The following is a 17768-nucleotide window of genomic DNA, read 5'->3' as shown; positions in this document are numbered from 1 at the left end:
CTCGCCAAAAAATTAACATCAACATAATAGCATTAGCCTGCTCATAGTCATCCATTAGAACTACTTAGTGGAGACAGCCAGACAGACCAGGGAATATGCCAGTGCTCTTATTAAAGCCCCTCTTTCATAAGGATAAGCACCAAGCGAAGAGCTACACCATATACACAGTGATGCCACAGGTTTAAAAATGGCTCACGATACCTAAAATAGGTAGTGTATGTGCCAAGCAAGTGACCAGACTGACTTAAAAGCAGAATGCTCTTATGTTAAAACCACCACCTCAAAGCAAATGCCTCAGTTCCCGCTTTGTTGTAGGGATTAATTCATTAAGAGTCACATCCCTCTTGAAATTCTTTACTGTGAAAACAGCACTGCGTGTTTGTGAGCTCAAAAGCATCGCTTTCAGTGTTTTGTCCTGGACTTGGTATCGGCAGTCCTAGATGCCTATACATGTTTAAGTGCTTGAATTCTTAGAGTGTGCAGTGGATCTCAACCGAGTCATCACAGGGTAAAGGGAGTGGCTGTTCAGTGGAAGTGCTGTTCCTTGTAGCTGAATGTGTTAGTTGGCAAACTTGTGAATGGAAGATGTGACACAATCAGTTGCAGCTATATTTGCCAGAGGGATAACGAAAAAGTTGGAGGGCAAGTAAGTGAAAGTTGTAATTCAAGAATGGTTGGTGATGTATTGTGACATCATTTTACATAGATCTACTCATAAAAACTTCTAATAGCTTTTGTTAAAACTAGAACGACTGCACAATTCCCTGTATCCTAAAACTGCTAAGATACATATTCATGAGCTGAGTGTGTTGCAATAGTGCATCAAGTTCTTGTTTAGCAGCTAAAAAACAGTGCAAAGTTTGCGCTGATAGATTATAATCACAGAATTCAAACAACACAATTAGAAGCCACATCTGGCAGCTGTAAGAATAAATGAGAAAAAATCGTTTCCCATCTGGCTTCTTAGTCTATGCCTCTGCTCTTTATCTCTTTACCCCAGACCAACCTCTTTCCCATCTTTCTCACTCTCATGTCTTTTATCACTCTCTTGCTCCCTTTATGTCTCTGAGTATCTCTCTCTCCCCCTCTCACTCTCTCTCTCTCCATCCCCGCCGTTGCCAAGGCAATAGTGTTTTGTGGAGGCAGCTGGTTAGGGCTCATTTGTCAAGCTGCTGACCTGCCCTCCCTTGTCCTCACCCCTTTCGCTTGCACTCTCTTCCACTTTTTTCTGTTATTCGGTATACAAAAAAGACTGAAGAGCCTAATTGTCACACTTGTATATCCCAAACAATCATGCAGTACAAGTGGAAATGGCATATTTCAGTGCGGTCCAGTTCCCTCATTATGTTTATGAGTGTCCATCTAAAATGATGTGTGTTTTTCCATGTGAGCAATAGCTTGGCAATGATTTAGAGGTATATACAGTAAACAAAGCAACCGCTTATGAGTTAGCGTAATGAGCTTGACAAAGGATTCTGAAACATTGATTGTGCTCTCCTTCATGAGAAAGACTGTGGCAGCCTGCCGGAGATAAAAGCTGATTTTGTGGAAAGTAGGGTGAAAAAATGCCAAGATATGATGTCAGTCTTGAGACTCTCTCCTCATTTGCTACATGTTTCCGACACTTTTTCCCAGTGCTTGTGCCTTCATGTGACTGCAGCAATGATCTTAATCATCCGTTAAAGATACTAATTTTTTTAATTAGTCAGTAAGTCATCCAAAAAATAAGTCACAGAACTGGAACTCTCAACCATGTTTGTGGTTTTGGTGGAACATTTTTAGTGGATTTATCTGATAATAGCCTGCTGTGTGGTACGGCCTTTCCAATAAAATTCAGCTTTGTTAAGTGTTTTATTAGTCTGCTACATAGCACTAATTAGCAGAGTCTACACTGCATATGCACCAGTTTATGGATGTAGCTTGCTAACTAAGTTTGCTAGCTTAACACTGCAATCAGGGTGATTTCCAGCTCCAAAAAAACAAATGAGATGACATCAGCAGTGCTAACACTGAGGCAAAATCCAGAGCAAATGTGCAACAGCGCTACGGCTACATTCATCCTTTATATACAGTCTATCATCTAAACACGTGTCAAGGTGTTACCAGAAAATGGCAAGCGAAAAATGATTGAATTTCACACAATAGGAGGTGATTTGTTTCAGTCAGTTTACTACTCCAGTCGTTTAAGCATTAGAAACAAAATCATTTCCAAGCTGAAGTCAAATACATACACGGTAAAAAGCGCACGCAAGATCACAGGTGTCTCCTACCTTGAGAGGTGCGATAACAATGTACTCTGTAACACGAGAACACAGACTTCACACCTCATAAAGCGCACGCTTGTTTGTGTGTCTGTGTTGAATGTGTGTAGATGTAAGGAGGAAAAAGATTCAAGCAGATATTGTTTCACACTTTGCTTCATTGTCCAGAGCAACAGAGGAATTTATTAAAACAAATACGGAACACTGCACAGACGCCGCATAGACTCAACCAACGCACACACACATACATACTTTTAATCATCCGTCCTTAAGTGGAAAAAAAAAGTGCTCTCCCACAACACTTGTTATCTTCCTCTACTAATTAATTCAGAAATTTTCACTAATGGTACTGCTCTGACAGAAGGGTGCAATGTGTATGGGTGCATGCATGTGACCTACAAACCCCATCAAGCCTCATTACCACCAGTATTCAAATGTATGCGTGTCCATAAATATGTCTGTTTGTTTATTGGCATGTGCATTTTATAATGATACAATTACATCATGCATGCTGGAGGTTTAGGAACTATGCAAACTGTTAATGAAAAGATGGAGACAGTTTGATGATCTGCAGGTGTTAGCCAAGTGTTTTTTTTTTTTTATTGTGTGGTTCTCATTTAGGATTTTCTTTTTTGTAAACTTGACGAAACATTTAAAATATACATTTTACTCTGGTTCTCTTGAGTGAAGAGAAACAGTTCAAGTAAGGGAACAATGAAATCTATATCGATGCTACCGTGAATCTTACAAGTAAACCTTGATCAAATCGAACCTTGATGACAAGCAAAATGTTAAAAGAATCACATTTCTTTACCATCTGAATGTATTTTTAAAAAGCACACAGGCCTACTCATAAAAACACACAGACACATCCCACATTTCTATAGCTTCTAACCATGCATCTCAAAAGGCCAATCTGTCCTGGTTATTAGAGTGTGAACTCCCAGTCTGCTCATCGTGTGTATGCATGTGTGTGTGAGTGTAGGAGGGAGCCTAATTTGATTCTCAACTGCACCATGTTTCTCCACTTGCTGCCTGTTTATGGAAATTGCATAATTGGTATGTATCTATGTGTGCATATATTTGCTCCCTCGCGGGGTCAAAAAGTGACTTGATTGCACAGCAAAACAATTGATGTTGCATTTCTGTAGAAGTGTGTGCACCACCAGTTTGCTTAGATGTGTAAGTATGCATGTTTTTCCAAATTCGTATGTCATTGCACATATTCACCTGCATGCTCTGTTTACTCAACTTTTTGACCTCAGTATGACGGTATGTGAAACGAGGGCTCGCTCTCTTGGAAACACTGCTTTGCTGATTACTAATGAACCACACAGTGTGGGCTGATTGTACTTTTTTCCTATAAATTTTACTATATAATATCAAACCTGACTGCCCTTTCCATTTTCTAAAAATACTGTTTCAATGACAAGCTTTAGAAAGACTGAATTGCTGGCCCAGTTTGCATTAAGTAGTCTGCCAATTCCATCAGGATCATCTATAATAAAAATAGAGCCACTTAGACTGCTGGAAGGTGCTCTGGATAAAACTGCTCATCATAAGACAGGTGTTATGATACTAGTTTATAATAGCATGTATGCAGTACAATAGCAGTGGTAATTCAGGCATATACAGAAAAACAGTTTAAAAACTTGGCATTTATGTGATTTATTGTAGCTTCTTGTAGATTTCTTGCCAGCAGTTCACTTGCTAATCAGATTGTTTGATGAGGGACTTCCATCTGCTTTTTCCAAGTAAAGGTTTTAATGGTGTAGTTTTGGATACTAGAAGCATTCTTTCTTTCACTCCACCTACGCTCACCTTGATGGCTCCGCCTCTTTGCTGTCTGTGTAGACAGACTCCATTCTAAACAATGACGACACCATCCTCACTTTGGCTTGTGCTATCAGTCTTTTTGTGGGGCTGCTTGAGGTTAATGTTGTACTAGTTTTTATTCATATGCACACTCCTAAATACATTTCCACTGCAGGTCTGATTTTAGTTACAGATGTAGTAGAAACGCTTACATGGATTAAATGAAGCACTGAAGCAAAGAATTTGGCCCAAGGATTTTTGTAAAAGAGTTATTTGAGTTACTCGATGAGTTGTTGCAGCCCTAGTAGTAGTACTTTAAATTACTGCCTCCCAAGAAGTTCTTTGACGACATCCTGTTTACACTTAGAAACCTTCATCACTGTATCTTGCAATACTATTATTATGGCAAAATCTGCATAGAGACAGACAAATAAACATCTCCCAAGGGCTCAAAACCATCATTGTGGTAATTCCAGCAACATCTTGTCATGATGATGGATAGACAGACCTACAAAGTGAAAACAATACCAGTGTCAATGTCACAGCTGGTAAATTCAAGCATCTGTATTGGCACATTAAACCACAAGGTGGATAGCAAAGTACACCCACACAAACACAAATGTGCAGCACTGAGCTGGTAGAGAGGTAATTTGACAGCACTGAGCACTGGATGTGGTGTTGTCTATGTGCTCTTCCTATTGTTCTCTCTCACACAAACACACACACAAGCACAACCATGTACATTTCCGTCTTTCACAAAACACACTAGGCAAGACCTCACAAGCTACTCTGGAGACAAATTGCACGGGTCCTCTTTCAGACACAGAGATACAAAGGGGTGAAAAAGAAAATTGGAGAAAAAAAAGGCAGCGGCTAGTACGTATAGAAAATTACCACAACTTTAGAGAACTACAACTTTTCTCTTTCTCACTCCCTCCTCCGTCCATCGCACCACACTCCCATCACTGCCTCCATTCACACTAATCTCTCTCCTCACAGTACCACCCCTGCCTCATTCCCTCTCTTCTGTCAGAGAAAACAGAATCAGGGTAGAGTCAGCCTCGAGGCAATCATATTTAGATCAGCTATTTTGTAATTTCTTTTTTCTCAGCAAAATCGTTCAATACTTTTCCCTAAAGGGACATGTCAGGGCCCCAATGGCTTATTTCTGACTTACACTGTGTATTTCTGTGGGAATGCATATTTTCTAAAACAGCCCAGCATGGGACAAGTGTTGCAAAATAATTAGGGCCATAAATGGTATGGAACGGTAAGTTGTTGTTACTAGGAGAGAGGAACATGCTCATGGGAGAGGTAAGTGACGGAAGTGACGGACAAGGTAAGCGACACATGCTGTAACTGACGTCAGACGCCGGAGATTTTGGCGGAAAATTTAAGCGAATGGTAGTTTAGGACTGAACAAAGTTTCTTTAAGCTTTAGCATTACCAAATATAATAATCAATTGTCACATAACTAACAACATCTGTCCTATCATCCCTAACACCCTGGAGGACAACGGGGAGAGTTTATACGCTCTCCAAGATTACATCGACCGCTGTTTCCAAGATTTAGTCATGAAGAAGGCCCAGAGTGCATCTTCCCCGGCCAAAATTGAGACACCGTCATCGAAGAGATGTCGCCCGGCAGACTCCCCGGCACAACATCACCTGCCGGCAAAGACATTGCAGACATCCTGGAGTCAATCGACCAACGATTGTCCAGTTTCGATGCGAGGCTGTCCCTGGTGGAGATTTTACACCGGAATTTAAATCTCTGCGAGAATCCCTGGAGTTCAGCCAGCAGCAAGTGGAAACGCTTGCCGCTGAAAATGCCACGCCACGGAGTCGGTCAAATCTCTCACCGATAATGTGACCCAGCTAAACACTGAAAATAAAAAATAAAAGAGTCAGTTATCGATCTACAAGCCCGTAGCATGCGTGACAACCTTGTATTTTCCGGTATTCCAGAATCTGCCGGAGAGGATGCAGAGGCAACGGTGAAAAGCTTCATTAAAATCCACCTGAAGCTGCCGGAGGACACCGTAAAGAACATTGCCTTCGATAGAGTGCATCGCTTGGGGGTCGTGAGGACGCCGGCCGGGAGACCACGTCCTATTGTGGCCAAATTTGGCCACTTCAAACAAAAGGAACAGGTGAAAAGCCGCGGGAGGGAATTAAAAGGAACGGACTTCAGCGTGAACGACCAGTTCCCCAAAGAGATCCTGGAACGACGCGGGGTCCTGTTCCCAATCCGACGCAGCTTCATCCAGAAGGGCTCCTCGCGCTGTCATCGCTGTGGACCGGCTGTACGTGGACGGACAGCTCCACCGCGACCCGACATCACTCCGTGGCTGTATTAACTTCACACCAGATAAGAATCCGCTACACCCTTTCCTATCCACGCACACTAACTTGCATTAACTTAACATTAACATCTGTCTAACTTACCAGTATCAAATCGGCTCATCTTAATTTCATAGCAGAATTAACACCGTCACTCTCCGTCAACGGTATGATTGGAATGTTTCGGGTTTGTTTGTTTTTTTTTTTGTTTTTTTTTGCTATTGTTTTTCTCTCCTTCTCGTTTTTTTCTCTCTTTTCCCCCTCCTGTTTTTATGCTGCTCACCCTTGTACTTGGTTTCTTTCTTTATTTCTTTCACTGCTTCGATCACCTGCTTCCAGACTCATCCACAAACTTTATTTCGACACATCACGACAGCACGATCACGCACAATCATGCGCTCAACGGCAGCACATTTACATCAGACAGACAGCGCACACAGTATAGGATACACACACTTAAGTCAAGCGTACTACTCATATTAGTAAATATGCACACACATAATCAGACTCAGGGAGCATCTCGCCACGCATTTTTTCTCTCTCTCCCTCTCTTTATTTATGAACTGGTGATGTATTCTCTCCACCTGTCTAAGCCACACACACAGCGCACACCCCTAGTTATACAAACATATCTATGGGTGCACTAAGATTCGTTACATGGAATGTAAATGGAGCTGGCTCCAGAGAAAAAAGAGGTTAAAATATTTAACCAACTCAAAAACTACAGGCAGATGTTGTCCTTTTACAAGAGACCCACAGACCTCTTAAAGGTTCGAATGAACTTAAAACACCTGAGTTTCCTAACGTGTTCTCAGCTTGTTATAATTCTAGACAAAGGGGAGTAGCAATTTTAATACATAAAAATATTAATTTCACAGTACTCGATACAGTTATAGATCCAGAGGGCAGATTCTTAATCATTAAACTATCTATATGTGATAAAAAGCTATGTATTGTAAGTGTATATGGTCCAAATGTTGATGATCCCTCATTCTTTCACAGTTTTTCAGTGCACTCTCTGAACACTTAGATGGCACACTTGTTCTTGGAGGCGACCTCAACCTTGGACTAAATGAAGAAATGGATAGGCTCAATACAGCAGGAACTCAGCGTAATTGGCAGTCCACAAATATAATCAAACAGTATATGAGCGACTTTGGTCTTTTGCGATGCATGGCGCTCCCTTCACCCCAACAGTAAGGAATATTCTTTCTTCTCACATGTCCATCACTCCTACTCTCGTCTGGATTATTTTTTGGTCAGCAGCTCATTGCTGAGTGACATTTCAGACACTGAGATTCATCCTATAGCTGTCAGCGATCATGCTCCTGTATCTTTAACACTAATGCACAAGAATAATACTACGCCAAGTAAAAACTGGAGATTTAATACTTCACTGCTTAAAGATGAAGACTTTATTAAATATTTTAAAAAGAGTGGACTTCATATTTAGACTTTAATGACACTCCCGGAACATCAGCTTCTGTTCTATGGGAAGCAGGGAAAGCTGTGATGAGAGGTAAAATAATTTCTTTCTCATCACATAAAAAGAAAGAAGAAAACAAAAATATTCAGGAATTAGAAAAAACCATCAAATCCCTAGAAGAAGCCTACGCGTACCACCAAGATCAGGAAACATTGAACAAAATATGCAAAACAAAACTAGAATTAAATGAGATAATTGATAAAAAACAAAATTCTTAGTACAAAGACTACGCTTACAAAATTATGAACATAGTAATAAATCCGGTCAATTTCTAGCAAACCAGCTAAAAATAAATAAGAAAAAACAACTATATGTGCTGTTCAAGATTCATCTGGGAACACAATATATGACCGAAACAAATAAACAACATTTTCAGGGATTTCTATAAAACGTTGTATTCACCACAAATAAACCCATCTAAAAAGGAAATTGATCAGTTTTAGACAACATAACTCTCCCAAAATTATTAGACACTCAAGCAATGGCACTAGATTCGCCACTGACGCCAGGTGAACTCCAGGAAGCCCTGATAAATATGCCCAATAATAAGGCTCCAGGCCCAGATGGCTTTCCTGCAGAATTCTACAAAGAATTCTGGACGATTCTAGCACCAGTTTTATACAGAACGTTGTTGGAAATCAAAGAAAAGGGCAGACTTCCATCAAATATGAATTCTGCAAACATTAATCTCCTGCTAAAACCAGGCAAAGACCCTGTATATCCCTCAAGCTATCGTCCAATATCCCTTATAAATGTAGACCTCAAAATAATCTGCAAAGCTCTCTCAAAGAGATTAGAGAAAATAACCCCCTCTTAATTCATCCTGACCAAACTGGTTTCATAAAAGGTAGGCACTCATCAACTAACACACGAGATTACTTAATTTGATAGACTACTCATACAGTAAAAACCTTGAAACTACAATATTTTCTTTAGATGCAGAAAAAGCGTTTGACAGAGTTAACTGGAAATTTCTATTTGCAACTTTACACAAATTTGGTTTTGGATCTTCTTTCATCAACTGGTTAAAAATATTATATAATTCCCCAACAGCTTGTGTGAGAACAAATGACCAGACATCCTCCAGCTTCTGTCTCCTGAGGGGCACCAGGCAGGGATGCCCACTCTCCCCTTCACTGTTTGCAATTTTATCGAACCACTAGCAGCAGCAATTAGACAGAATTCAGTAATTAAGGGCATAAAATGCAAGAATGTAGAACATAAAATCAGCCTTTATGCGGATGATGTGTTACTCTTTCTCCAGAATTCACAAACCAATATCTCTGGGGTGATTGAACTGATAAACTCTTTTGCAAGAATATCAGATTACTCAATTAACTGGTCAAAATCTACAGTCCTTCCGATTAATTGCTCCTTCCATAATTCCTCTTCTACTCCACTGCAATCGGAAATATAAAATATTTAGGTATTAATGTATCTCCCAAGCTTGCAGATCTAACTAAATTAAACCATATCCCACTTTTAAAGAAGGTAGAAGGTGATCTGGCTAGGTGGAAATGTCTACCCATATCACTCATGGGAAGGGTTGCCGCTATAAAAATGATGGTATTACCAAAAATAAATTATTTATTCTCAATGATCCCAACTAAACCGCCGCAAGATTGGTTCAGATCTCTAGATTCATATATGTCCAAATTCCTTTGGAAAAATAAGCCCCCACGTATAAGCTTAAAAACACTACAAAAGACCAAGGATAAAGGAGGATTAGAACTACCTAACTTTCAGCACTACTTCTTAGCCAACAGGCTTCAGTTTATCTCAGGATGGCAAAAACATACCCTCTTAGATGAACCTTGGCTAGATGTAGAACAAGCACTTTGCAATAATCTAGAGATTTCAGATCTACCATTTATCAGCTCAAACATCCAACGACATGAATGCTTCAAAAGCATCAACATCAGCTCTTCTCTGACAGCGTGGTGGGAGTTTCTGAAGTTGACAGAGTCTTCATTAATCCCATGCAACGTACACCTATCTGGAACAACCCTGACATATTACAAAACAATAATATGATAAACTTTTCAGATTGGAGTAGTAAAGGAATCAAATACTTAGAACATATACTAGAAGGAACAGAATTTATTTCATTTGACAGACTAGTTACACAATATGGGATCAACAAGAAAAGATTTTTAGAATATCAACAAATTAAATCCATAGTAAAAAGAGATTTAAACCGGGTCAAGTTGAACTACAAACGCCACCAAGTGTGGTTCAATTTCTTACTCTTAAAACCCCCAAATTACTATCCAAAATATACAGAATGCTTTCTAAAACAGATGAATCAATATCACTTCCTATTGCAAAATGGGAAGCGGATTTATCAGTTAACTTTGACCAAAACTTCTGGTCTCAGATTTGCTTAAAAACCTTTCATCTAATTAGAAATCCCAGTCTTCAATTAATTCAATACAAAATACTACATAGAGTACACTATACAGGCCATCGGATGTTCAAGATGGGCTTTACGTCTATCAACAACTGCTCACACTGCCAAACCAATTCACCGGACAATTATATCCACGCTCTTTGGTTCTGTCCACCAGTTCAGAAGTTTTGGCGCGAGATATGTGAAGACTTATCAAAGTGTCTGAAATGTAACATTCCAACTTCCCCTTTAGTCTGTTTGTTGGGCAGCTTAGATAATGTCACTCCGGAAAAGAATATAGCCCATATGGTTTTCACTGCCCTATGCATAGCCAAGAAAACAGTCCTCATGAACTGGAAAAATAAAAATAATCTTAATTCTAACCAATATAGAAATTATTTATTAGATTACATTAGTCTTGATACAGCCTCTGCCACCACATCAGATCAATTGCTCTGGGCTCCTTTGATCAGCTCCATCACCTAGTGGGGGTGGGGGGTCTTAGTTTGGTCCCACCTTCACTGTTGTGATTGGTGTGGGGGTAGGGACAGGCTTAGGGCATCAGGGGGTTCCCCGGGAGCATCTTCCTTGGGGGGCTCAACCCGGGGTAACGGTCATGGCCAATTAGGGGCTCTGTTGGCTCTTAGGTGACGGTTTCCTCGTGGCTGCGTGCAGCAGGGCTAGGGGAGGGTCTGTGCTGACGGACGTGGGTTACTGACCTGGTAGCCTGGCTGCCCCTGGGTGGGTCCGGGATGGGCGTGAGGTTCTGGGGGCACTCCGTCTCTGGGCTGGGGCCCTGGCCAAGCCTCTGGGCTTGGGTCCTGGTTGGTGTGTTGCGGGGGTTGGGGGGGGGGGGGTGTATGGGGGCCCAGTCCTGGCGCAGGGTGCCGCCTGTGCATCGAACCACCTGGGGGGCTCTTCAACTGGTGGGGGAGGTTGTCAAATCCTGCAGGAGATTTCCTCTCTTCAGGAACTCTCTCTGCAGGAGGGGGAGATACAGGAGAGGTGGAGGAAGATCTCAGCCTGGGCGTCTATTGTCTTGTGTAGTCTGGAAGATGAGTGGATGATGGGGTGGGTGCAGTTTTCTCTGTGGTGGGGTCGGGTGGACTGTCCCGGGCTCTGTGGGGCTGGGCGGCGTTGCTGCACTGGGCCCGGTCCGGATGGGCCTGGGCCCCCTTTCCTGGCGGGTTGCAGAGTATGGGGGTGCCTACTGGGGTCAGCGGGGGAGCTGGCCCCAGGGAGGGGTCACTTGCCCCTCCCTTCCTTCCCTCCCCATCTCCAGCTGCCTCCCTCTTCCCGCTCCACCACAATCACCCACACATGCAGGGCCTTGGGGTAGGGGTGTGTCACCAGGGTGCAGAGGAGACATCCCCCCTCTGTCCCCTTCTGGCTGCCTCTGCCTCAATTTTATCCCACAACTTAGACATTCACATTACTCACACTCTCATTACACATACATATAGGATCTTGGGGTGGGCACGCTACACAGATTCCAAATTACCATCAGGGTGTACACCTCACCCCTGGCGTCGTTGCCCACCTCTCAATTTTAAATACACGTAGACATTGAGGGCTAGCAGGAGGGGCTATACGCCTACCTGCTGCTCTGGCAGGTAGCTCCATGCCCTCCTGGGTTTTAAATGCACCTTAGAACACACATACATCAACACTACATATGAGCGGGTGGAGGAGGTTTGAGTCTTCCTACACCCCCGTTCTCTGCGGCCTGCTGGAGCGGGGGGGCTAGGAGGAGGAGTTGACCGTCCGACTGGGGTCTGGAATGTGGGGCCTCCCTGCTGCTGCGGAGTCGGGGCAGTCTGCTTCTCCCACCGCAGGGAAAAGGGTAACATCACCTGGGTCTGGGCGCAGTTTCCCCTCCAGGGGCAAGGGTACCTAGACCCGGGCTTAGAGTACGCTTTGGGGAGTGTGATTGTGTGTACAGCGTCTCTTTATGTCCGTCTCCACGTTGGGTGAGTGTTGAGTAATTGTATATGAGAGCATGAGGGTGGGAATAGATGTTTGTATCTGTGTGTGCCTGTATGTCTGTGTCTATATGTCAGGTTGGGTATCAGACGCCACCTCTCTGGGGACATCCCAGGCCCTCCAAGGTTTGAGGCCCATCTCCCCACCACTTCCCCTGCCGGTGGCAGACGCCTCAGACATCGGTGCGTTGGTGGTTCTTTGTGTCCGGGGTGGGCGCCCAGGTACCCACCGGCTCACTCCTTGGCGGCTGCTTATCGGGGCCTGGAGCCTGGGGCTCGCTCGGGCCACTGGGATGGGGTGCCCTCGGCCTCGGCCCGGGCTCGGTCACTCAGGCACAGCTGGCTGCCGGCGGAGCTCACGGGCACGTCACTGCAACCCCCGGCTTCTGCTCGCGGCTGCTGAGTGACCCCTCATCTGGGACTCTCCTCAGCTCTTTCTGGGATAGTGGCGCGGCTGCCCTCTGTTGGTCTTCCTTGGTCTCTTGTGTTCTGGGGCCTCTGGATGTCTGGAGTTTTGATCTCCTCCATACCTGCTTCATGCCCTGGAGGACGGGGCAGTGGCCCCCCACCCTCTAGCAGATCATTACATGAAGGAACCTTTTTAAAACAAGCGCGTTCATGCTCACAGGTGCACACACGGGTGATCACACACACAAACTACACCCTTTTGGCTCCTACCTCAAAGCACACTGTGCGCTGTCGATCTCACGTGCTGCACAATAATGTTTAATATTTAGTATTTACTGTCATATTCCCATATATCATTGTGATGTTGTTTATTACTCTCGTTTTCTTCTGCTTGCTTTCTTTTTTTCTTTCTCAACAGGTGATCCAGGTGATCGATATATGTATTTTTGTCTGCTTATTCTGTTGGTTTTGGTTTTGCCCTTCTCCCCGTCCCTCTTCTCAGCTGTTTTCTTTCCTCTTTCTTTCTCCCCTTTCTTTCCACCAGTCAAGTCTGTCCCGTATTCAGCAAGTGAAAATAAAATAAACAATAAAAGGTGAATCAAATGGACCATTACGGCAAGGCTGGGATGGTCCATTTGGTAAAGTAAATCCGTTGGGCATCTTTCTCCGCCTTTAGACAATAATTCTGATGGCAAAAGAACCAAACGGGACAGGTTAAAAAAAAAAAAAAAAAAAAAAAAAAAAAAGTTGTTGTTACTATTCGTTACCATGTTATTCGTTACATGTATCTGTCCTTAAAAGTTTAGTTCCTTTGCTGTGCTTGCAACAGCATAACCAGTTTCTGGCCATATATCCAGAACAGCTATTTTTAACCCGCATCACATTAAAGGCGTGAAACTTTATCCAGAAGACAAGGCACAGTGTAGCATCCTCCTTTTTATACGCACCAACTGCTTGACTCCGAGGCTTGGAAAGAAGGATGGTACACTGAAGTATTAAACCACATAGTTAAAATACTTTAAGTAAGATTTATGAATGTGCACAAATTAAGTTACCATGTTGCAGTCATGTGTGTTATTCTTAAATGAAAGCTCTAGTTTTGGTTAAATTACTGTTAATATTACAAATATTCTATCGCTCGCCATGACATGAAGTCTTAATTTTTGGTCTCTCTATTATTATTATTTATCATGCTTTGGGGTTTCCTTTTGATTTAGCACCTACAGTTTTAACTTATTCATATAAAAAAGTCACCACAGATGAGTTATAGGCACACTTACTCCCCAAGTGGTTAAAGGACTTGTCTGGGAATCAAACCCCTGATTTCCCAATAGCAAAATGGCTTCTACATAATATAGATCACATTTGTGGCATGTTTAGAATACTTTTCACTTCAGGCACATCTCCTGTAGTCTACAGTCATCACTTAGCAACTCAGTCTTCCCCTAAAGAAACACACATATACACAGAAGCATACACACACACACACAGAGTAACCATGATAGCCGGAAGTACAGTCCATCATTTGATTTGGACAAAGTATTATTAAAACCCACTTATTCCTGGCTGTAAGCGCTATAAGCTGTGGAAACTATTCTGTCTGCCACAGGCTGAAAAAGCAAGTCCTGCAGACATCTGCTTCAAATCTGACCTAAAACAGTAGAGGCTGACACAGAAAGAGTTTAAGACTACTGTTACTAAGACAGCGTCTCTCCTATTCATTCATTACGGCAGCACACTTTGTTTAATGTCCATCTCTCATACAAACTGAACATTTCTAAACAAGCACTGTAAGCAAACTTTTGGTTTCCAAGGCAAATTACAGTAACCAACAACTGAAGCCAGCCAGCTAAAAGAGCACAGTGCTTTCCATCTCTTTCCGCACTGCTAAACAAAGTCAAGTACAGTTTATTCCTGTAGTTCAATATCAGCTTTAAAATCTCATTTACTTATTATGAGACCACACCAGCAGCAGTTCACAGTCGTGCTCATGCTCTCTGTGAAGATAAAGAACCTCCTCCACAGCCAGAAAAGCTAAGATAAACAGTATGGGCAAAGAGTCACTAACTAAACACTCTTAACGTCTGATTTATAGGTCAGAAATCCATTTTCCAAGGAAGCAGTACAGTTGATTTAGTGAAATCATTTCATCAGTATACTCAGTATCAGTTACTTCAGCCTCATTCCAGTTGCTATAATGGGATAGATTGAGTGGTCAACGAAACAGTGATGGTGTGGACATTTAAATGACGGTTGTTATACAGCTGGTAACATGTGATGATAATTAGGGATGATCACAGCTCCCATAAATAAACATAATGCCTAAAGGGCAACAAGGTAAACTGCTGAAGTATGTTACAGGGTATATATCTCGCTAAAGCTACAAGCCCAACAGCCTTACAGGACACAATAATGCCCACAAATGATAATTTGCAAGAGTATTTCACCTTACTGTGTGTTTGATGAGAAATACACAATACGTGTGTTCATTAAAGACATAAGATTCAAGTCAATCACAGTTACAAGGACAACAAATGTATATGAAACTGTAATCCAGAGCAAAACTAATATCACACCGAGCACCAAAACTGGCCAGGAATCACCATAATAAAGTCTGAACAACATAATGATACGATGAGCTTGATATTTACTCTTAACAAGGTAAAACAGCTGTTAGGAGACTAACATACAAGGCTACAGTCTAAGTACAATACCATTTACCTGTATCAGCTGTACAGTTGTACAGTTGTACTGTCAATGTCTGAGTCAGTCTTTGAGTCAGCATGTCATCTAATGTTTTGGCAAAAAAACAAAACAAATTCATTATAATGGTAATCATACACGAGAAAAGAAGACTGTTGGATTATCTTCAGTTACAAAGCATATTGACGAGTATTATACAAACATTAGACTGACAGCTGGAGCTAATTTCCCACACTTGGTGTGGGTCAGGATGACGACTACTGCAGCTGGCCGTGAGCAAAATCAACAGTGTGGTAAAAGTCCTCTTCAAATGTGGTCAAATAGCCATCACAAACCTCACCATGAGTCACCATCAGATTTTAAGCATTGGGTTGAGAAGAGCTTTAAACTGTGCCGCTCTTATTTCACAGCAGGGATCTCTAAATGGAGCTCCAGAGGAGTGCCCTTTTCAACCAAGAAAGATGACAAATAAACTTCAAGCTGGCTTTGTGAGTGGTTTGTTCTGGGATGTTCTCACACATTATTAAGCCACCTAAAAGGGCAACTGTTTTTTTTTTTTTTTTTTTTAAATCTTTTGTGTATCTAAATTAAGTTGACTAGATAGATGTCCCTCCTTAGCATTTCTCCAGCTCCCTGCTGTCTGTTGACTTCTTGTACCTTTTCCAGTGTCTAGGTCCTCTTTGTTTTCCACTGCATGTCTTACTCAAAGAAACCTCAATGCATCTCATTCAAATTCAGTGCTCTGACATTCGAATTACTTGAAATTCAAACAACCGACCACCCAACAAATAATTCACTTTCCCAACTTCTCGGCACTGGAACTTATAAGTCAAACTACAGAGTGCAAAAATCAATAAAATCTACAGAAGACTAACATCGCAGCATGGCAGAGACCAAGGCAGAGGTTTGAACAGTCTGATGAAAATAAAAGAAGAGCATAAGTAAGGCAAAGTAGGAAACAGAGACAAGGCAAAAAGCATAGAGGGGGTGGGGCATTGTTGATTTTGTTGTGTGCTGAGAGAGCAGTCCACCGTACTGCTCATCTCAACCACCACATCGCACTGACACCATCGCCTTTTCACTTCATCACCAATAACATTTGCAACATTACACTGACAAAATGCATAATAAACAATTACGAAAAATATGAGGATAATGACAGTGAAGCTGATCATTATCTACATGAAAATCAGTTAATGATTTTAAGAGAGACTGATCAAAGTTACTCACAATATCTCATCATTTTGAAATTCCAGGACGCCGTGAGAGTCTTCAAAGTCTTCTCCACCACCTCGTGCTGTTCCTTCCAACGTCTTGTATGGCAGCATGACCACGCCACGAGCCCCTGAGGTTCTCAGCACCTTCACCTCCATGATGCCAACGCTCTCGCTGACATGGCATACGGGCTCCTCAAACGTAAAGATGCCGGCATGATCGTCGTCAAAGATGGTAACGGTTGCTGTGGATGGCATGCCGAGACAGGCCACTGAGTCAACGTGATTAGCTGACTCGCCCTCCTCAGGTTCCTCGCCTTCTGATGTCAACACCTTGACACTGGAAAGGTGAATCAAGAAGTTTTCATCCTCCTCAAAGATGTCGTCATCAATGATCCCCACACGGACCTCCTTCATCGTCTCGCCAGGCTTGAAAACCACTACACCCTCGGTGAACTCGTAGTCCGAGCCAGCGTTGGCTGTGCCATCTTCCGTCCGGTACTCCACAGAAACCGTCTTGCCCAGGTCGCCGCCACGCCGCACCACATTCACTGCCACTGTGCCACAGTTCTCAAGACACTGGTAAGAACCGGGCTCAAAAAAGATTTTGGAGACAGGATCGTTTTCGCCAGTTTCTGAGCGAACCTCATGCATGCTCACAGCCTTTCGTGCTTGATCAGCAGCATGTTTTTTCAGGATGTTGCCAGCACCTGTCATCAGTCGGGTGGCCTGGCATCGATAGAAAGCACGGCTCTTCTGCTGCTGGCTCAGGACTTGGTAGTTGGCAAGCTCAATGAGTTGCTCCACCTGGTAAGAGAAAATATAAAAAGCTACAAAGAGTGCAACAACATGCATTAATAGTAGATTTCCTGGGGGTATAAATCCCAACTCCCAGACTGCTGAAATAGTATCCTATTTTATGTTTTTAAAAGCTGTGTCACTGAACCAATGTGGTGGAGTTTCATCAAGCTCGTATGGATAAATAAGATCTAACTACGTGTCACATCAATGACTACTGAACAAGAAACTGTCAAATAGCAGTAAAGTTATAATGAGTCAAACACTTACAGTATGTCAAGCACAGTCTGGGAAAAAAACAGATATAAATTACATTCCAAGCCAAACGCTTAGTTCTCTTTCACAAAACCCTTTTTCTTGTAGAAGGAC

At 42.5% G+C, this 17768-nt stretch overlaps 1 protein-coding gene across 5 annotated transcripts in view; it reads right to left on the bottom strand.

The window, feature by feature from the left end:
* Window positions 1-17768, bottom strand: part of slc8a1b (solute carrier family 8 member 1b) — a 148696-nt gene that overhangs the window by 114866 nt on the left and 16062 nt on the right. For all 5 annotated transcript variants that reach the window (XM_039621683.1, XM_031745586.2, XM_039621681.1 and 2 more), the window contains exon 4: window positions 16618-17408. In XM_039621683.1, coding sequence (XP_039477617.1) covers window positions 16618-17408 — 791 coding nt within the window. The remainder of the gene's footprint in view (window positions 1-16617; window positions 17409-17768) is intronic.

Source organism: Oreochromis aureus, linkage group 13, assembly GCF_013358895.1.
Source record: "Oreochromis aureus strain Israel breed Guangdong linkage group 13, ZZ_aureus, whole genome shotgun sequence".
Classification (NCBI taxonomy): domain Eukaryota; kingdom Metazoa; phylum Chordata; class Actinopteri; order Cichliformes; family Cichlidae; genus Oreochromis; species Oreochromis aureus.
This window is presented reverse-complemented; position numbering and strand designations above follow the sequence as displayed.